At 47.4% G+C, this 22,692-nt stretch overlaps 1 protein-coding gene across 1 annotated transcript in view; it reads right to left on the minus strand.

Annotated features, from left to right (window-relative positions):
- Nucleotides 1-1,304: 1,304 nt before the first annotated feature.
- The window catches only part of vtcn1 (V-set domain containing T cell activation inhibitor 1), a 62,077-nt gene continuing 40,689 nt past the window's right edge, over nt 1,305-22,692 (minus strand). The window contains exons 4-5 of the mRNA XM_072513776.1: nt 9,299-9,586; nt 1,305-4,686 (exon numbers count right to left, since the gene is read on the minus strand). Coding sequence (XP_072369877.1) covers nt 4,634-4,686; nt 9,299-9,586 — 341 coding nt within the window. The 3' untranslated portion in view covers nt 1,305-4,633. The remainder of the gene's footprint in view (nt 4,687-9,298; nt 9,587-22,692) is intronic.

Here is a 22,692-nt window from a genome sequence, read left to right on the forward strand (position 1 = left end):
CAATGCCTGATTTAACCTGAGGATCACCACACCTCAGGCAAGGGGCAAGGTTGAGTAGGTGGGGCCTTCGTGAATAATCCCAGCTCGTACAGTAATTGAACCCACGCTGTTGGTATCGCTCTGCATCACAAACCAGGGGCGACATTCTCCGACCCCCCCGCCATGTCGGAGAATCCCCGGGGGCTGCCGTGAATCCCGCCCCCGCCGGTTGCCGAAGTCTCTCACACCGGATATTCGGCGGGGGCGGGAATCGCGCTGCGCCGGTTGGCGGGCCCCCCCCCCCCGCTCGATTCTCCGGCCCGGATGGGCCGAAGTCCCGCCGATAAATTGCCTGTCCCGCCGGCGTAAATTAAATCACCTACCTTACCGGCGGGACAAGGTGGCGCGGGCGGACTCCGGGGCCCACCGATCCGCGGGCAGGCCTGTGCCATGGGGGCACTCTTTCCCTTCCGCCTCCGCCACGGTCTCCACCATGGCGGAGGCGGAAGAGACTCCCTCCACTGCGCATGCGTGGGAAACTGTCAGCGGCCGCTGATGCTCCCGCGCATGCGCCGCCCCGAGATGTCATTTCCACGCCAGCTGGCGGGGCAACAAAGGCCGTTTCCGCCAGCTGGCGGGGCGAAAATTCCTCCGCCGTCGGCCTAGCCCCTCAATGTTGGGGCTCGGCCCCCAAAGATGCGGAGCATTCCACACCTTTGGGGCGGCGCGATGCCCGTCTGATTGCCGCCGTTTTGGACGCCAGTCGGCGGACATTGCGCCGTTTCGGGAGAATTTCGCCCACCTGTCTCTCAGTTATCCCTTTTATTGTACAAGTGCAAAAGGGCAGATATTGTAAAACCCCTTTTTGCATTTGTTTTTGTGTGTGTAAACTAAACCAACCCTCTTATTTTACCTTATCTTATGTTTGCTGTGGGGTTATTAATAGACGATTGGATCACTCAAAACTGAAAGGTTTTGTAAAATACCCCACTATTTTCTGCTTCGGATGGGTAGCAAGAGAAGAAAACAGGGCTGTTTAAATTAATCCCCCTTCTATTTGTAACGCTCTCCGAAACATGTATCTAATCAAGCATCAAGATAAAAGCTAGTGTCTGCAATGTCCAGCTTCTGATTTCCAAGACAATTAAATTTGAACTTCAACTGTGCCTAAAGCCGAGTTTATCCTAAATGGAAGTACTGGGAAATAGAATGTGTCCGGGAGACTACAGAGAGATTAGAAAATAACACAAATTGGGGAGGGAGAAGAAAACAAATAATCAGGTACGAAAGAAGATTTAGTAAAAGAAAACTATTCATTTCATAACTTTCTTAGGCATTTAAAATTTAATTTCAAGCAAGTTAAAAAGATTGTGCACAAATAAAGGTAGCACAATTACAGCAGAAGATCTCCAAATACTCTGATAAGTGTAAGATATTAAAGTGCAGAGTTTTATGTGAATAGAGCGTCAAGCAGGGAATGTCCAATAGAGATCAGGGAATTCCACAGGATTTTCTGACACACAAAACTCTGCTTTCGGAGTAATTTATGCAAACTGTGCCTCGGCATTTTCCATGCTAATAGTCTGTTGTCACTCTTGCATTTTATTCAGCATAAAAAGTACAAAAAATAAATCCTTCCCAGAATTGACAACACCATGCTGCTTTAGTAAGAACAAGCTGCGGGATTCTCCGTCATTGGGATCCTCCGCTTCGACAGCATTCCCGGCGACATGGGATGGCCACATTGGGAAACCCCATTGGCCGTCTGCGGGAACAGTGAATCCCGCTGCCGGCGGGGGTGCGATGTGCCGGAAAACATGGCTGGCGGGATGGAGAATCCCACACAAGAACTTTAGAAGAACCGGAATGTCCACACACTGTAACAGAGTCTGCTTTGAGTTCATGTTCACTGGGTTCAATGAATTGACTTTGACTAACTATATAGTTGGGCATTACTGGAAAATGTGGAAGATTATACATTTAATCTTTCTACTGATGCCTTAGGATCCCAATTGTGCAGGAGGGAGAGGTGTAGTATTATCAATGGCCAAATCTGGAAGAATTATTTCATATCAGTTTCTAGTTGGTGAGATTTTCCAGCCTCTCCTTCCAACAGGATATTCCAGTTCTGCTGAAATCAGTTGAATGGTCCACAACAACTGCTGTGGAGGAACATTTTGCAATAGGGCCAGAATATCCTGGTCTAGTTCTCTGTTATCACAGGTTGAGACACTAATAATCACTATCACAAACTTGTGAGTTGTATGGGATCATCGGTCAACCACAAACTATAACAGTATACCCACCACACATATTAATATCAATATAAATCAAACTGATAGTTTATAAATCTATACAAATGCCACTCATCAAAAGCAAAGCTCAAATATTTCCCAAGGCACATTATTGAAACAGAGAGTTCTAACGTTGCTTCGAAAGTCAACTATACTCATTCCTTTGTCTCTGGAAAAGTCACAGGTTTCTTGGGGTAATCACTTAGTCCAACTGCTGGTTCACACATCAGCCTCCATTATCTTTGTACTTATCTCGAGGGCTGCCTAATGCCTTGTGGGAGCCGATATTCTAGGGCTATGTAAAATATTCATGAATGAAGTCCTCCTGAACCCAGATGCCCTGTTTTCATAACCACTCTGCTGATTTTCATATCTGTTAATTTATATGAATGGCTGGGCTTCATTACTTGAATATTTCACATCACAGGCCATCTTTTTAGTGTGTCAGTGGCACTATGGTCACTTCAGCTTAAATGCCAAATTTCTTTTTCTGCTTAAAATGGTGAAGGTTTTAAATGTTTTTCCACTAAATATTTCAGAAGTCCCCTATCAGTAAATTTTAATTCATAACTAGTATTGTAATTTAGATGTGGGTCAGTGATTACTAATCTATATCAAAAGAGGTCCTCCAACCAAATGATTGAGATGTGCTTGGGCAGTAGTTCGCAATCTGGGGTCCAGAGACTTGTCCGGGTCTACTGAGACTTCAGGAAATCTGTAAATATTCTTCTTAGAGACAAAGTGCAAAAACATTACGGAGAAAAAGCCATCCTATTTATTTAAATTAACAGGAGTGAGTATTGGCCAACTTTAGAACTTTGTTCGCTGACAGAACTGCCAATCAAAATGGAATAGCCTCCAGAAATCTGCCTTCACCCTCTCCACAAACCCGAGATACACTAGGCCGGTAAACATAGCCCTCTGATTTAGAAACTGGATGCACAGCTGGTATTAGGTAGGATTTTAGGACGTTTTTTGTGAATCATTTCTTGACATGTAAATATCTATATACCCTGGGAGAGGCGAGGTCATGAGAGTTGGCAACAGGTGGCAGTTAGCAGACAATCCTTGGCTCAGGTCTATGACCTCAATCATGTAAAGTTCAGTGCAGATCAAAAAACCCTCCCCCCTGACCCCCACTCCCAGACGACATCCAGCCCACACAGATTAACAAGTCATGCATGTGGGCCCTGGACCAGGGAACATAGAACATACAGTGCAGAAGGAGGCCATTTGGTCCATCGAGTTGCCCACTTAAGCCCTCACTTCCACCCTACCCCCGTAACCCAATAACCCCTCCTATCCTTTTTGGACACAAAGGGCAATTTAGCATGGCCAATCCACCTAACCTGCACGTCTTTGGACTGTGGGAGGAAACCGGAGCACCCGGAGGAAATCCACGCAGAACGAGGAAAACGTGCAGACTTCACACAGCCAGTGACCAGCGGGGAATCGAACCTGGGACCCTGGTGCTGTGAAGCCACAGTGCTAACCACTTGTACTACCATGCTGCCCATAGTTTGCAGAGGGATGAAAAGGTCCTCAAGAGGTGATTAATTGGCCACATAAGGGACTCAAGTGGAAGTGAGGCGGGAAGGTCAACCATAGGTCTTTCCAACCAGAATGAATTTCTGGAGAAGGCAGGAATGCGTTGGATATCAGTCCAATGCCAACCTACCAAATTTTGAGGCCCTCCTACCTCCTTCCTTACCTCCTGTTGGAGCAGATGATTCTGTCCATAGTTACTGGGAAAAACACAGCTGGATAATGAACCTCACTAGTTGCTTTTCACTGTGATAGTGAAAAGCGACTAATGAGGTTCATAATCCAGCTGGCAATCTATATTGGCTTAAGTTTGGAAAACCAGCAACTGAATAATAACACTATTACCAAATCTCATGACTTTTAATAAAGTTAGTCTCCTGATGAGATGGTGATATTGCCATTACTGTTAGTGGGCTCTAAAAACTGCAGGACCTGGAAAACTGAACGGTGCAAACGCTGAGAATTTGTACCTGAATGTGGAGCTAGTCCCCAATTACACATTTAAGCAGCCTGACATCCATACATCAATGGATTGAATAAGCTTCCCCGTCCCCAATTACTGATTTTCCAATGCTAATTCAGGTGCAAAATAGACGAACAAGATTGAATTTCTCCCCCAGTCACCCAGTGAAGTTTCTCCAAAGACAAATGTATTCCTTAATTATTCAGTGATCTATCACAAGAAACATTACAATTTTTTAATGGATACAACATGTGCAGGTTATTGTCTGGAAAAACTTTGCAATCCATAGTGAGCATTGAAGAATTATCCAGCGAAGTTATTTCAGGGCTTCAATGGTAAAACAGCTTTTGGCTTATAAATCCAGAGAAGGATTTCCATCATCCAGACGAATCATTTTTAACCCATCTGAAAATAAAGGAAATGGAAAGATGTGGCATTATTTCTTCAGCTGGTGCTGAGGTCGAGATGTGTAAAACCAGTCCCATCACATGAGAGGTTTACAATTTCAAAGATATCGTAAAATGGTTTCAAATACTGAAAACACTGCTGTCTATGTAACAATAGACTATTTCATCTTCAGTTCAAATAACAAGTGTCCATTTTTCCTTCACTGAAGTTTTAACTGGAACAATACGCTTCATCAAAATGTGATTTTATTCACAGGAATATTAAAACATGACTAACAGTCCTTGACAGCCAATTACAATCATTTTTTATAAATATAGAGTACCCAATTTTTTTCCAATTAAGGGCAATTTAACGCGGCCAATTGACCTATCCTGCATATCTTTGGTGAGACAGACATGGGGAGAATGTGCAAACTCCACACGAACAGTGACCCGGGGCAGGGATCGAACCCGGGTCCTCGACACTGTGAGACAGCAGTGCTAACCACTGCACTACCGTGCTGCCCGCCAATAACAATCTTTAAATAAAAGAAAAAAAAACTGCAGATGCTGGAGATACAGTACAGGAACAGACCCTTCAGCCCTCCAAGCCTGTACTGGTCATGATGCCGGCCTTAGCCAAAACCCTCAGCACTTCCTTGTGCCATTCCCTCTATACCCATCCTATTCATGTATTTGTCATGATGCCTTTTGAACACCGTTAATGTATCTGCTTCCACAACCTCCCCTGGCAACGCGTTCCAGGCACTCACCACCCTCTGCGTAAAAAACCTGCCTCACACATCTCCTCTAAAGCCCACGGATCTTAAACCTATGCCTCCTGGTGACTATCCACCCTGAGAAAGAGTGCCTGCCAATCCACTCTATCCATGCCCCTCATAATCTTGAAGACCTTTATCAAGTCACCCCTCATCCTCAGTCTTTTTAATGTGAAGGATTATGTACTTGGAGAGGGGATGGAGAGTGTGGAGCAAAACAAAATGTCAGGGATAGACGGGAGTTCAGGATAGATTGACAAAGATGTCATGGACAGAAGGCAAAGGGTGGGTTAATGGTAGTGTTAAAGACTAAAGAAGATGCCGATGGTGACATAAAGGTAAGAATGTGTTGATAGCAGAAAAAGGTCTGTGCTCCTTCAAAGCTTCTTATGGCAAATATAAAAGTCCAAAAGTTAGTTACTTCAGCAGAACAGATGGTAATATTTATGGAAGATTAGGGGCGGGATTCTCCCGTACCCGGCAGGGCGGGGGGTCCCGGCGGGACGGAGTGGCGTCAACCACTCCGCACCTTCAGGGTCTAGGCCGGCGCCAGAGTGGTTTGCGCCCCGCCGGCCGGCGTGGAAGGTCTTTGGCGCCACGCCAGCCGGGGCCGATGGGACTCCGCCGGCCGGCGCAGGTCCATGCATGCGCGGGAGTGTCAGCGGCTGCTGACGTCATCCCCACGCAGGAGCGGGGGGGAGGGGGGGGTTCACCTTCGCGCCGGCCATCGTGGAGGCTTACACAGCCGGCGCGGAGGAATAGAGTGCTCCCACGGCACAGGCCCGCCCGCGGATCGGTGGGCCCCGATCGCGGGCCAGGCCACCGTGGGGGCACCCCCCGGGGCCAGATCACCCCGCGCACCCGCCGAGGACCCCCGAGCCCGCCCGCGCCGCCAGGTCCCGCCGGTAAGCGACCTATTCCAATTTACGCTGGCGGGACCTGCATAGAACGGGCCGGACTTCGGCCCATCGCGGGCTGGAGAATCGCCGGGGGTGGGGGGGCGCTGCCAGCGGGCGCCGACCGGCGCGGCGCAATTCCCGCCACCGTCAATTCTCCGGCGCTGGAGAATTCGGCAGCCGGCGGGGGCAGGATGCACGCCGCCCCCCGGCGATTCTCCGAGCCGGCGGGGGGTCGGAGAATCCCGCCCTAGATTTTTAAAAGTGAAAACACTTTGATTTACCCACAAGGTTCTAAATGTTGTGCTAAATATGAGAGGTTGGTATATATATTGGATTTTATATCTGTTGCAGTGTGTTTTTAGGGACCTGGGTTTGGGTGTATATATCTGTTGCAGTGTGTTTTTAGGAACCTGGGTTTGGGTGTATATATCTGTTGCAGTGTGTTTTTAGGGACCTGGGTTTGGGTGTATATATCTGTTGCAGTGTGTTTTTAGGGACCTGGGTTTGGGTGTATATATCTGTTGCAGTGTGCGTTTCTAGTGACCTGGGTTTGGGGGTATATATCTGTTGCCGTGTGTTTTTAGGGACCTGGGTTTGGGTGTATATATCTGATGCAGTGTGTTTTTAGGGACCTGGGTTTGGGTGTATATATCTGTGGCAGTGTGTTTTTAGGGACCTGGGTTTGGGGGTATATATCTGTTGCAGTGTGTTTTTAGGGACCTGGGTTTGGGTGTATATATCTGTTGCAGTGTGTTTTTAGGGACCTGGGTTTGGGTGTATATATCTGATGCAGTGTGTTTTTAGGGACCTGGGTTTGGGTGTATATATCTGATGCAGTGTGTTTTTAGGGACCTGGGTTTGGGTGTATATATCTGTGGCAGTGTGTTTTTAGGGACCTGGGTTTGGGTGTATATATCTGTTGCAGTGTGTTTTTAGGGACCTGGGTTTGGGTGTATATATCTGTGGCAGTGTGTTTTTAGGGACCTGCGTTTGGGGGTATATATCTGTTGCAGTGTGTTTTTAGGGACCTGGGTTTGGGTGTATATATCTGTTGCAGTGTGTTTTTAGGGACCTGGGTCTGGGTGTATATATCTGTTGCAGTGTGTTTTTAGGGAATCTGGGTTTGGGCGTATATATCAGTTGCAGTGCGTTTTTAGGGACCTGGGTTTGGCTGTATATAACTGTTGCAGTGTGTTTTTAGGGACCTGGGCTTGGGGGTATATATCTGTTGCAGTGTGTTTTTAGGGACCTGGGTTTGAGTGTATATATCTGTTGCAGTTTGTTTTTAGGGACCTGGGTTTAGCTGTATATATCTGTTGCAGTGCGTTTCTAGTGGCCTGGGTTTGGGTGTATATACCTGTTGCAGTGCGTTTCTAGTGACCTGGGTTTGGGTGTATATATCTGTTGCAGTGTGTTTTTAGGAACCTGGGTTTGGGTGTATATATCTGTTGCAGTGTGTTTTTAGGGACCTGGGTTTGGGTGTATATATCTGATGCAGTGTGTTTTTAGGAACCTGGGTTTGGGTGTATATATCTGTTGCAGTGTGTTTTTAGGGACCTGGGTTTGGGTGTATATATCTGTTGCCGTGTGTTTTTAGGAACCTGGGTTTGGGTGTATATATCTGTTGCAGTGTGTTTTTAGGGACCTGGGTTTGGGTGTATATATCTGTTGCAGTGTGTCTTTAAGGACCTTTGTTTGGGTGTATATATCTGTTGCAGTGTGTTTTTAGGGAATCTGGTTTAAAGTGTCCAGATTCCGTGGCTGCGGGGGGTGCAGTTGGGATGTTTTGGGGGGTGGGATCATCATTCATTCCAACCATGTGTGTTTTTTGCCTATGTATGGCCTGGTGGAGTTAGGTTGAAATTGTTGGAGAGTGGATGGTTTGGGACGTTGGCCGGGATTCTCCACTGCGATACTACCTTACTACCGCCACTAGCGATGACGGAGAATTTGGCACTCAGCTAAATCACTCATTCATTGCAGTGGGTTCGGAGAATCCCACTGTCGTGAAGGGACGGAGAAGCCAGCCCGTTGTGTTTGGACTTGGGTGGGTGGGTTAGGGGATCTGAGTGGGATGAGGATGGGGATGGTGCTCCAGTTTCCTCTCACAGTCTAACAATGTGCAGGTTAGGTGGATTTGCCCTGTTAAATTGCCCCTTAGTGTCTACAGATGTGCAGATTAGGTGGGTTATGGGGCTACAGGGATAGGGTGGGGCTGTGGGCCTAAGTTGGATGCTCTTTCAGAGAGTCTGTGGAGACTCGACGGGCTGAATAGCCTCCTTCTGCACTGTATGAATTCTGTGTGTTCTTCACTGAAACAAATATGAATCTATATTGGATGTTGTGTATGTTTCTCACTCAGGCTTTCAACCCAAGGAAACTGGCAGATTAAGAAAGGTCACATTCAAAGAAAAGATTCTTCACATTTAGCGACTAATAGCTTTACAAAATTAGAATGTAGGTGAAATCACTCAATGCATCGTTCCCATACTATTACATTTGATGAATGCATTTAAATTAATAACATTATTCTTTATTTTTATTGATATTTTAACACAAGTGTAATCCAATTTTTGATGCCAAGAATTCTAACATAGCAATTAATTCCTAATATGTGGTAACAATTTTACCCAATTTATCTCTAAAAGTATCGATGTTTCTTTTAATTTTCGGTCTGCAAATACACATTTCATGAATGCTCCTCGTCAGGTTTTCACCTCTATCAAAGTATCAGACAAAGGCATTTCAATAATTGTGTTAAGTGTTCAATAGATTTTCATGCAGCACAATTTTGTGGCACGTATTTCCTGTGTCTTTAAATAACAAAAGAAACAGATTTTTTTTGTCCTTAAACACATTATTGGTGTGTTTCTTCTCCACCCAACAGATATACTTATTTTTCACTGTGCCACCCTATCTTTAACATGAGCAGAAATCTCACAAATAAACTCACCTGTAAATACTGCTCGAATACGCTGAGGTGCTGTCATCCACTCATGCTTCACGGAGCAGATGTACTCATTGCTCGAGTCATGCTGTTGTTTCAGGTCATGCTCAACATGGAAAAATCCATTGTTATCTGGGGTAATATTTTGTTCAGAAACAGCATTCAAATCATTACCATATTTATCTTTCCAGCTAACTTTGGGTTTTGGGTACCAGCCTGAAGATTGGCAAGATAGAAACTCATGGCCACTTCCATCCACTTTCCATAAGATACGCATACCTTCAGCATTTATTGCTAAGAAAAAAAAATATGAATTATGGTTATTGACCTTCAACATCCCATTAAATAAAGAAGCACATCGATAAGAACGTTCCTGTGACCCTTTACAGAACTTTACAATTTTCACAACGGCTAGGAACATGTATTTAAGAGATTCCGTATTCTGTGGCAATAAATACAAAAGACCAATTGCTAAAAAAATATGGAGCTATAAGGAATTTGAATGTTTTATGATGGGATTCTTAGGGGCCCAGGGTTAAATAAAGTATCATAGAAAATTACAGAACAGAATGGGGCCACTCAGCTAATTACCCTTGTGCTGGATGTTTGGAAGAATCATCATGCTCAGTCCCATATAATCCTGTAGGTTCACCATCCTCAACAACCTGTCCAACTCCCTTTGAACATTACTTATGGAATCAACAACCACCAGCATTCCAGATCGCAGCAACCGAGTGAAAAGAAAATCATCAGCTCACCTTCACATACATTGCCAATGATTTTAAATCTATAATTTCAGGTTTGTGGGCAGCACGGTAGCACAAGTGGCTAGCACTGTGGCTTCACAGTGCCAGGGTCCCAGGTTCAATTCGCCAGTGGGTCACTGTCTGTGCGGAGTCTGCACGTTCTCCTCGTGTCTGCGTGGGTTTCCTCCGGGTGCTCCGCTTTCCTCCCACAGTCCAAAGACGTGCAGGTTAGGTGGATTGGACATGCTAAATTGCCCTTAAGTGTCCAAAAACGGTTAGGAGGGGTTATTGGGTTATGGGGAGAGGGTGGAAGTGAGGGCTTAAGTGGGTCGGTGCAGACTCGATGGGCTGAATGACCTCCTTCTGCACTGAATGTTCTACGTTATTGACACCCTCTCTGAAGGAGCCAGTTTTTCTGACTACCCTATGAAAACCTCGATTAAGTCAGCTCTTTATCTTCCCTGTTCCAAAGAGAATAGTGCTAACTTTTCCAATCTCTCCTTATCATTAAAATCCCTCATCCCTGGTAATATCTGATAAACCTCCACTGTACTCTCTATCCCTTGTAAGGTCTTTACAAGGCCAAGAATTGACCACAATATTCCAGTGAGACCTAATCAGCAATTGATAATTTTCCAACATCATCTGCCTCCTTTTATATCATATTCCTCTATTTAAAACCCAAGCAACTATATGCTTTTTGTAACCACCTTATCGACTTACTGTGCTACCTTTAATGACTTGTTTTTATGCTCATCTGCATTTTTCAAATTCATGTCATTTATTGCATGTGGTTTTTCTACATTGGTCCCCCACAACTTGCCCCACTTTACCACAGTGAACTTTATCTGCCATGTTTCTGCCTATTTTACCAACCTTTCTATATCATCCTGATAGCTGAACTATCTACTGACAAATTTCAAGCCATCTTTAAACTTTATAATGCTGTTTCCTATCCCCAATGTTAAGCCATTTGTAAAAATTTTAATGGGAATGGACTGCAACTTATCGAGTCAGAGTCATACAGTACAGAAGCGACCCACCGGCCCATCGAGTCTGCACCGACAAAACTACACTAAATCTACACTAATCCCATTTTCCAGCACTTGACCCTGGCCTTGAATGTTATATTTAAGTGCTGACTCAAGTACTTTTAAAAGGTTGTGAGTTTTCCCGTTCTACTACCCTCGAAGGCTGTGCACTCCAGGCTCCCACCACCCTCTGGGTGAAAATCTTTTTTTCTCAAATCCTTTCTAAACCTCCTGCCCTCACATTAAAATTATTGACATTCGTTATTGACCCTTCAACTCAGGGGAACAGCTGCGTCCTGTCCACCCTGTCCATACACCTCTTATGCACCTCAATCAGGTCCCCTCTCAGCCTTTTCTGCTCTGAAGAAAACAAGCAGAGCCTAACCAGCCTCTCTTCAAAGCTCAAATAGCCCATCCCAGGCAACATGCTGGTTAGCTCCTCTGCATCCTCCACAATCACATCCTTCCTATAAAGAGTCGAACAGAACTGAACACAGTACTCCAGCCGCACCTAACCAAAGCTCCAATATAACCTCCATGCTTTAAAAATATATGACATGATTCATAAATGTAACCAGTAGAGTTGACCAGGGAGAACCAGTGGATGTGGTTTATTTAGACTTTCAGAAGGATTTCAATAAGGTCTCACATAGCAGAATACTACCTAAAGTTAAAGCACATGGGATGTGGTAGTGTCCTGAGATGGATAGAAAGCTGGTTAGCTGACAGGAAGCAAAAAGTTGGAATAAATTAGTCATTTTCGATTGGCAAGCAGTGACTAGTGGGGTACCGTTGGGGTCTGTGCTAGGACCCCAACTGTTTACATTATATATGAATGATTTGGACAAGGAAACTAAATGTATTATCTCCAAATCTGCAAATGAGCCAAAGTTGGGTGGGAGGGTGAGCTGTGAGGAGGATGCAGAGATGCTTCAGCAGGATTTGGACAAGCACAAATAGGAAGGCAGATTATTATTTCAATGGTGTAAATTGAGAGAGTTGGATACACAGCGAGACCTTGTTGACCTCGTGCATCAGTCGCTGAAAGCGTGCACGCACAACAGGCAATAAAGGCAGCAAATGGTATGTTGGCCTTCATAGCGAAAGGATTTGAGTATAGGAGTAAAGATGTTTGACTGCAATTGTATAGGGCATTGGTGAGGCCACACCTGGAGTATTGTGTGCAGTTCTGGTGTCTACCTGAGGGAGGATGTTCTTGCCAAGGGGGGAATGCAGCGAAGGTTTACCAGGCTGATTGTTGGATTGGTGGGACTGTCATATGAGGAGAGACTAAGTCGGTTAGGATTATATAAATTGGAGTTGAGAAGAGTGAGACAGGATCCCATAAAAACTTGATTAACCATGGTAGATTCAGAAAGAATGCTCTCGATAGTGCAGGAGTCCAGGACTAGGGGTCATAGTTTGAGGATAAGGGGTAAACATTTTAGCACTGTGAGGAGAAATTTCTTCACCCAGAGAGTGGTGAATCTGTGGAATTCACTACACAGAACGTAGTTGAGGCCAAAATGTTGTGTAATTTCAAGAAGGAATCAGATATAACTCTTGGGATTAAAGGGATTAAGATATATGGGAGGAAGGCGGGATCAGGGTATTGAACTTGAATGTCAGCCATAATCATAATGAATGGTGGAGCAGGCCTGAAGGGTCAAATGATTTCCTCCTGTTTCGATTTTCTATGTATGTTTCTATGTATATGGTTTAAATGTATCATGAACAATAAGGGTCCTCGCATTGATCCATGTGGAGCGCCACTGAACACCAGGCTCCAGTCACAAACAGCTTCTTCTACCACCACCCTGTGTCTCTTCCCAAGAGGCAGGTTTTAGATCCAACTTGCCAAGTTACCCTGGATCCCATGTACTTTCATCTTCTTTATCGGTCTGCGATGTGGAACCTTGTCAAAGGCTATGCTGAAATCCATATAAACTACATCAACTGCACTACCCTCATCTACACAGCCAATCATCTCCTCAAAAAATTGAATCAAATTTGTTAGGTATGGCCTCCCTCTATCAAAGGCACACTGTCTATTCCTGGTCACACCTTGCCTCTCCAAGTGGAGATACAATTTCTCCTTCAGAATTTTCTCTAGTTTCCCTACCACTGATATGAAACTCACTGGTCTGTAATCGCCTGGTTTATCTCTACCACCCTTCTTAAAAAGTAGAACCACATTAGCTGCCTATCAATCATCTGGTACCTCCCCTATGGCCAGAGAGGAACTAAGAATTTGGGTCAGAGCACCTGCAATTTCCTCCCTCGTCCCCCATAGCAGCCTTGGATATAACTAATTCGCACCTAGGGATTTGTTTACTTTTAAGCCCGCCAAAACGTCCTCACTCGCTACATCAAACTGATCAAGAACCTCACAGACCCGCTCCCCGAATTCTGTACCTACATTCCCCTTCTCCCAAGTGAAGACAGATGTGAAGTACTCATTTAACACCCTACCAATGTCCTCTGGTTCCACGCACAGATTGCCCCTTGGTCCCGAATGGACCCTACTCTTTCCCTGGTTAAACTCTTCCCCTTAATATACTTATAGAATATCTTGGGATTCTCCCTAATCCTACCCAGCAGTGCTTATTCATGCCTCCTCTTTGTTCTCATCATTGCTTTCTTAAGCTCCCCCCTTGCACATTCTGTACTCTACTAATACCTCCATTAATTTGCTTCCTTTGTACCTGCTAAAAACCTCTCTTTTCATTCGGATCCAGTCCTGAATATTCCACAATATCCAGGGTTCTCAGGCTTGTTGTTCCCACATTTCACCCAAAAGGGAATATGTTGGGCGGTAATCTCCCCATTTCCTTTTTGAACGCGCCCCCCCCCCCCACACCCCCCACTACTCGGCTGTAGATCTTCCCACAAGAAACTGTTCCCTGCCTATTTTGGGAAGATTCTGCCTTATTTTAGTAACATCTCCATTCCCCCAATCCAAAGTATTTTTACAGCCCATCTGTCTCCTTTTCAGTAATAAACTTACTGTGGTCACTATTACTGAAATGTTCCCCCTCTGCCACCTCTCCATTCACCAGAAGTAAATCCAGTACTTCGTCATCCCTTATACGCGTTGACATAAAAAGCTCTCCCGAATACATTTCAAGAAATCCGCCTTTAAACCCTTTACACTATGACTATAAATAATAATAATCTTTATTGTCACAAGTAGGCTTACATTAACACTGCAATGAAGTTACTGTGAAAAGTCCCTAGTCGCCATATTCAGAATTCAGAATGTCCAATTCACCTAATAAGCATGTCTTTCGGGACTTGAGAGGGGAAACCGGAGCACCCGGAAGAAACCCACGCAGTCACAGGGAGAACGTGCAGACTCCGCACAGACAGTGACCCAAGCCGGGAATCGAACCTAGGACCCTGGCGACTGTGAACCAACAGTGCTGACAACTGTGCCAGCATGCCGCCCCATCCCAATTAAAGTTAGGGAAGTTGAAATCTCCTTTTTATTATCCTATTATTACTTTTACACACCTCTGTGAATTGTCTACATATCTGCTCCTCTATTGCCCGCTGACTGTTTACGAATCGATAGTACACTCCCAAGAATGGGACTACCCATTTGTTATTCCTCAGCTCTACCCACAAAGGCTCATTTGAAAACCCTTCCAAGATATCATCCCTTCTTACTGGAGTAATTGGCTTGTTAATTAATAATGCAACACTATCTCCTCTTTTACACCTTCCCCTGTGTCACGAACCATGCTGATATTATCTGCGAGGGTATCCCAACTTGGGACACCAGTTCGTTTTGCTTTTGGAATGGTGTGGGGAGTGAAGTGAAGCCTCAGTGAGAATAAGCAGCCCAGCCATCATGTAACAATTATTAAATACTATTTATTAAATTAAAGAAAATATATATAGACATGAACAGGACTATGCTACGCTAAGACAATTACGTTTTTGAATTATTAAACACAGAGTTTATGTAAAATGTACCCCTTCTTCCAAAATATATCTACGATTCTTGAATTCCTTAAGACTTCCCATTTCCCCAAACAACATCCAAATTAAATAGATCTACGAGTCAAAACCAACTTATAGTTATCACACAATACAGAGAGGATAATCAAGTCTGGGAAATGTCGTGTCCTGATCCAGCGAAGCTATGTAAACTGCCGTTACAAAGGTCTTCTGCACTGCCTTGGCTCTAAGACTTAAGAGGATGTTCGATATAAAACTGGCCCTCTCGGCTGTTCGTTGCAAAACTGCCCACCAGGCGACTAGATGTAAACTGACCTCCCTGATTCTGAGAGTGCTGGCAATTATACCATTTCTCTACTTTGATCCTGCATTCTGTGAATTTGGCTGTCAGCCTCTATCAAATTCCTTAACTCTGGAAATTAGCATGTGTATCTTACATTGATCCCCCAATCATCTAGGTTAGCTGTTTCTACTAATATGTGATTCACACCTGATTCTATCTAAATGCCTGCTAATCTCGTTACCGGGAAAGACACATTTCATCCGGCCTTTTGAATACCAGCTACCCTGGTCATTAGGCAGATTTCTACCTATTACTGGGCCGATTGTATCCTAATCGTCTTGTTAAATTTGTGTTACTGCTGTTACCAGGCAAATCCATGACACCCATTTCATATGAAGATCCTATACCCCGGAATGTTGAGTTGCCAGTTCTGACCTCCCTCAACCACCTCAGTGATGGCAACAATATTACAATTCCACATGTTATTCCATGTTCAAGTACAGAAGCAGGGATGTGTTGCTGCAATTATACAGAGCCTTGGTGAGGCCACACCTAAAATATTGTGTGCAGTTTTGGTCTCCCTTTCTGAGGAAGGATGTTCTCGCTCTCGAGGGAGTGCAGCGAAGGTTTACCTGACTGATTCCAAGGACTGTCAAATGAGGAGAGATTGACCGAGTTAGGATTGTTCTCACTGGAGTTCAGAAGAATGAGGGGGATCTCATAGAGACTTATAAAATTCTAACAGGACTAGACAGGGTAGATGCAGGGAAGATGTTCCCAATGATGGGTGTATTCAGAACCAGGGGTCACAGTCTGAGGATTCAGGGTAAACCAGAGATGAGGAGACATTTCTTCACCCAAAGAGTGGTGAGCCTGTGGAATTCATTACCACAGGAAATAGTTGATGCTAAAACATTGAATATATTAAAGAGGCGGCTAGATATAGCACTTGGGGAGAATGGGATCAAAGGCTATAGGGAGAAAGCAGGATTAGGCTATTGAGTTGGATGATCAGCCATGATTGTGACGAATGGCGGAGCAGGCTCGAAGGGCCAAAAGGCCTCCTCCTGCTCCTATCTTCTATGTAACTATGTATCTATGCCCATAACTCATCCGTCTTACTTCCAATGCTCCCAGCATTAAAGTAGAAGCAATCCAGCTTCACTTTACTCTCTTGGAACTCAACATGGTTGAACTCCCTCTATGTTTCTTTACTACAGTATGTGGTGTCCCTATTGTACGAACACTCGGTGTCCCTTTCCACTGCAGGACCAATTTAAACTCCACCCAACAGCACTTGCAAACCCAACCTCAAGGATGTTGGTCCCATTCGGATTCAGATGCACTCCATCCCGTTTGTACAGTAACGGTCACAGTGATCCAGGAATTGAAAACCCTCCCTCCAGCACCAACTCATGAGCCACACATTCATCTGCCCTCTCTGTACTCGCTAGTACGTGGTATCAGGAGTAATCCAAAGAGTACAACCTTTGAAGTCCTGTTTTTTAATCTGCTGCCTAGCACCATGAATTCTTGATGCTAGACCTCATCCTTCATTCTTTCTATATCATCAGCAACAACATGTCCACCATCTCTGATTTTCCACTCTCCCTATCTAGTCTATACTGAGACATTGTCAAAAACATCCTGGAGGCAGGTCCCACAATGTCACGCTGGCGGGATGGACTCATTGCCAGGAACACAATCCCTGAGAGATCAGGGGACCTTTTGAAAACAATAAAAAGAAACACATTTACCCCACAGACTCCCCCCACAGACTCAGGGCCTCCCTTCTCCAGGCACCGCCCTCAATGGGATCCCTCACCCACCGACACACAAACCCCCCCCCCACCGCGATCCAACCCCCCACCTTCCGCAGGAAACCTGCCCCACCCCGATCCTTCCCAATAGAAGCCGCCAGCAGACTCTCTCTCCCTGGGGGTCATACTTACCTGTGCGCCTCCAGCAGGGACCATTCGCCAGGTCCCTATTTGTCCAGACCTGCTGTAAAAACGCCGCCAACATTTTGTTGGCAGGGGGAGAATTCCTTATGTGGCAGAATAATACAGCAGGGAAGATCGCTAATGATATTGAAACGTATGGTAATGGGGTTCCCGACATTTCATGGCAGGAGTCCCATTACAATATTGGTGGGTGGCAGTAAATGACAATGGGGAATCCTGCAGGTGTAAAAGCTGCTTGGGCACTCACGTTGGAAAGATGACCTATACTGTATGCAGTATTCCTCACTACTTTTGTCTTCAGTTCCCATCGCAATAATTGATAATATTCTATTCCCTTTCCTAATTACTTGATGTAACTGCATACTAAGTTTTGTGATTCATGCACTAAGACATCCAGATCTCTCTGCATCTCAAAACTCTGCCGTCTCTCACACAATTAGATGTTGTCTTTCTCTTTTATTCTTCCAGTCAAATGGATAATTTCATATTTTGCCACATTATACTCAATTTTCTAGATCTTTTCCCACTCACTTAACCTATCTATATCTTTAATAGTTTTCTTATGTCCCCTTCACACCTTACTTCCCTGCCTGTAATTGTGTCATCAGCACATTTGGCAACCACCCCTTCATCCAGTCATCTGAGAGCTGGTTTAGCTCAATTGTCTGGACAGTTGGTTCATGATGCAGAGAGAGGCCAACAGCGCAGGTTCAATTCCCGTAACAAAAGTGGCATTGGAGCAACGGGAAAAATCGGGGAAAAAAGACAAAATGGCAGCGGCCAGAGACAAAGTGGAGCTGCAGGAGTTTATCAAGCACTGCTTCGAGGAGCAGCGCGAGGAGATGCGTAAGGAAATGCTGGCGCCTATGCTTTCGGCAATCGAAGGACTAGGGATCACCCAGAAGGCCCACGAGGTTCAGATCCAGGAGGTACAAAAAAAGAGTTGGTCAGAACGAGGACGGGATCTCGGGCCTGGTGGCGAGAGTGGAGCAGAACGAGGCGCTACACAGGAGGTGGGCGGGAAGACTCGAAGACCTGGAGAACAGGTCGAGGAGAAAGAATCTGCGGATCCTGGGTCTCCCTGAAGGAGTGGAGGGGGCCGATGCCGGGGCGATGATGGGCAAGGAGGCCCCTTCGAGGCCGCTGGAGTTGGACGGGGCACACCGGGTGCTGGCGAGGAGGCCCCGGGCAAATGAGCCGCCAAGGGTGATGGTGGTGAGGTTCCACCGGTTCACGGACAGAGAGTGGGTCCTGAAATGGGCCAAGAAGGAGCGGAGCAGTAAGTGGGACAATGCAAAGATCCAAATATACCCGGACTGGAGCACGGAGGTTGCAAAGCGGAGAGCGGGTTTCAACCGGGCCAAAGCGGTGTTGCACCGGAAAGAAGTGAAATTCGGAATGCTGAAGCCAGCGCGACTGTGGGTCACATACAAGGGCCAACACTACTACTTTGAAACGTCTGAAGAGGCGTGGACATTTATACAAACCGAAAAGTTGGACTCGAACTGAGGGTTTGTGAGGGTGGGGGGGTATTTGAGGTTTGGTGTGTGAGGGTTGTTGTATATAGGGGGTCAATCACAATCACGTGCAGGAAATGTTACATGGGCTGGGGGAGAGAGACAAGGCCACGACAGGAGCTGTGCCAGAGGGGGCGGAGCGGGCTTTCGAAAGCGTGGGGTGTCTTGTTTTTCCCACGCGCGGGAAGAAAGGTGGGAGGGGGAACTCCCACACGGGGAGGTCAATGCGATAGTGGGGGTAGCCGGGGTCAGCAGGTGTCAGCTGACTTACGGGAGTGACATGGGGGGGAGCAAAAAAGCTAGACAGGGATCTAGCGGGGGGAGGGAAAGGGGGAGGGGGTGGGGGTGGGGGAGGGTTGCTGCTGCACTGGCCGAAAGGGAATGGGACATAGAAGAGGTGGTCGGGGCGGGGGTCCCCCGTCTGGGGGACTGGAGGGTGAGGGAGGCGTGGACACAGGACTGGCCCAGAAAAGGAGATGGCTAGTCGGCAGAGGGGGGGGGGGGGGGGGGTGAGTGCCCCTCCAATCCTGCTGATAACGTGGAACGTGAGGGGCCTGAATGGGCCGGTGATGAGGGCTCGAGTGTTCGCGCACTTAAAGGGACTGAAGGGAGACGTGGTCATGCTCCAAGAGACACACCTGAAGGTGGCGGACCAGGTCAGGTTAAGAAAGGGATGGGTAGGACAGATATTCCACTCGGGACTGGACGCGAAGAATAGAGGGGTGGCAATATTGGTGGGAAAACGGGTGTTATTTGAGGCCAAGACTATTGTAGTGGACAATGGAGGGCGATATGTGATGGTGAGTGGTAGGTTGCAAGGGACGCGGGTGGTGTTGGTAAACGTATACGCCCCGAACTGGTATGATACAGGATTCATGAAGCGCGTTGGGGCGCATTCCGGACCTGGAGATAGGAGGCCTGATAATGGGAGGGGACTTCATGTCGGATCCAGTGTTGGATCCAGCACTGGACCTCTCCAAATCAAGGACTGGAAAGAGGCCGGCGGCGGCCAAGGTGCTCAGGGGGTTTATGGATCAGATGGGGGGAGTGGACCCATGGCGGTTTGCAAGGCCGCAGGCCAAGGAATTTTCTTTCTTCTCCCATGTACACAAAGCCTACTCCCGGATAGATTTTTTTGTTCTGGGCAGGGCGCTCATCCCGAGGGTGGAGGGGACGGAGTATTCGGCCATAGCCGTTTCGGGCCATGCCCCGCACTGGGTGGAACTGGCGCTGGGAGAGGAGAGGGACCAACGCCCGCTGTGGCGGCTGGATGTGGGACTGCTGGCGGACGAGGTGGTGTGTGGGAAGGTGAGGGGGTGTATCGAAAGGTACTTGGAGGCCAATGACAACGGGGAGGTGCGAGTGGGGGTGGTATGGGAGGCGTTGAAGGCAGTGATCAGGGGAGAACTAATCTCCATTTGGGCTCATAGGGAGAAGACAGAGGGCATGGAAAGGGAGCGGTTAGTGGGGGAGATTTTGCGAGTGGACAGGAGATACGCAGAGGCCCCGGAGGAAAGATTACTTGGGGAAAGACGACGGCTCCAGATGGAGTTTGGCCTGTTGACCACAGGGAAGGCGGAGGCACAGTGGAGGAAAGCGCAGCGGGCGATCTACGAGCATGGGGAAAAGGCTAGTCGGATGCTGGCACACCAGCTCCGTAAGAGGATGGCAGCGAGGGAAATAGGGGGAGTCAAGGATGGAAGGGGAGCCACGCTTCGGAGTGCGATGAAAATAAACTAGGTATTTAAGGCCTTCTATGAAGAGCTGTACAGATCCCAGCCCCCAGCGGGGGAAGAGGGGATGAGACGATTCCTAGACCAACTGAGATTCCCGAAGGTGGAACAGCAGGAGGTGGCTGGCTTCGGGGCACCAATTAGGTTGGAGGAGCTGAGCAAGGGTTTGGGAGTATGCAGGCGGGGAAGGCCCCGGGACCGGACGGGTTCCCGGTGGAGTTCTACAGGAAGTATGTAGACCTGTTGGCCCCGTTACTAGTGAGGACCTTTAACGAGGCAAGAGAGGAGGGGACCCTGCCCCCGACAATGTCGGAAGCGACAATTTTGTTGATCTTAAAGCGGGACAAGGACCCACTGCAATGTGGATCGTACAGGTCGATCTCGCTCCTCAATGTGGATGCAAAGTTGCTGGCAAAAGTGCTGGCCACGAGGATCAAGGACTGTGTCCCGGGGGTGATCCATGAAGACCAGACGGGATTTGTAAAGGGCAGGCAATTAAACACAAACGTGCGGCGGCTTTTAAACGTGATGATGGTGCCATCGGAGGAGGGAGAGGCGGAGATAGTGGCAGCTATGGACGTGGAGAAGGCCTCTGGGAGGCGCTGCGTAGGTTTGGGTTCGTGGGAGGGTTTATTAGTTGGGTTAAGCTCCTTTACAGAGCCCCAGCCCCGGTGGCGAGTGTAGTGACGAACCGGCGGAGGTCGGAGTACTTTCGACTGTACCGAGGGACGAGGCAGGGGTGCCCCCTGTCCCCCCTGCTGTTCGCATTGGCGATCGAACCATTGGCCATGTCATTGAGGGAGTCTAATAAATGGAGGGGGATGGTCCGAGAGGGAGAAGTGCATCGGGTGTCGCTATATGCGGATGACCTGTTGCTGTACGTGGCGGACCCAATGAAGGGGATGGTGGAGGTCATGCAGACTCTGAGGGAGTTTGGGGAGTTTTTGGGCTATAAGCTCAGTATAGGGAAGAGTGAGCTCTTCGTATTACAGGCAAGGGACCAGGAAAGAGGGATAGGGGACCTACCGCTGAGGAGGGCGGAGGGGGGCTTTTGGTACCTGGGGATCCAGATAGCCAGGAGTTGGGGGGCCCTACATAAACTGAACCTGACGAGATTGATGGACCAAATGGAGGGGGGCTTCAAAAGATGGGACATGTTACCGCTCTCGCTGGTGGGTAGAGTGCAATCGGTCAAAATGGTGGTCCTTCCAAGGTTTCTGTTTGTGTTTCAGTGCCTCCCCATCGTGATCACCAAGGCCTTTTTTAAGAGAGTAGGTAGGAGTATTATGGGGTTTGTGTGGGCGAATAAGACCCCGAGAGTAAGGAGAGGGTTCCTGGAACGCAGTAGGGACCGAGGAGGGCTGGCGCTGCCAAACCTAGGGAGCTACTACTGGGCAGCAAATGTGGCGACGATCCGCAAGTGGGTTATGGAGGGAGAGGGGGCGGCATGGAAGAGGATGGAGATGGTGTCCTGCAAAGGAACGAGCCTGGGGGCGTTGGTGACGCCACCACTGCCGCTCTCGCCGACAAAGTATACCACGAGCCCGGTGGTGGCGGCAACTTTAAGGATCTGGGGCCATTGGAGACGGCGCAATGGGAGCATCGGTATGGTCCCCGATCATAGGTAACCACCGATTTGTTCCGGGGAAGATGGACGGGGGGTTCCAGAGCTGGCATCGGGCGGGGATTAGAAGAATGGGGGACCTGTTCATTGACGGGAAGTTTGCGAGCTTAGGGGCACTGGAGGAGAAGTTCGAGTTACCCCCGGGAAATGCCTTTAGATATATGCAGGTGAGGGCTTTTGTGACGAGACAGGTGAGGGAATTCCCGTTGCTCCCGGCACAAGAAATTCAAGACAGGGTGATCTCGGGTGCATGGGTCGGGGAGGGCAAGGTGTCGGCAATACACCAGGAGATGAAAGAGGGGGAAGTGCTGGTAGAAGAGTTGGAGGGTAAATGGGAGGAGGAGCTGGGGGAGGAGATCGAGGAAGGTCTGTGGGCTGATGCCCTGGGTAGGGTTAATTCCTCCTCCTCGTGTGCCAGGCTCAGCCTGATACAATTTAAGGTGATCCACAGAGCTCACTTGACGGGGGCGAGGTTGAGCAGGTTCTTTGGGGTAGAGGACAGATGTGGAAGGTGCTCAGGGAGCCCGGTGAACCATGTC

This window comes from Scyliorhinus torazame, chromosome 8 (genome assembly GCF_047496885.1).
Source record: "Scyliorhinus torazame isolate Kashiwa2021f chromosome 8, sScyTor2.1, whole genome shotgun sequence".
NCBI lineage: Eukaryota > Metazoa > Chordata > Chondrichthyes > Carcharhiniformes > Scyliorhinidae > Scyliorhinus > Scyliorhinus torazame.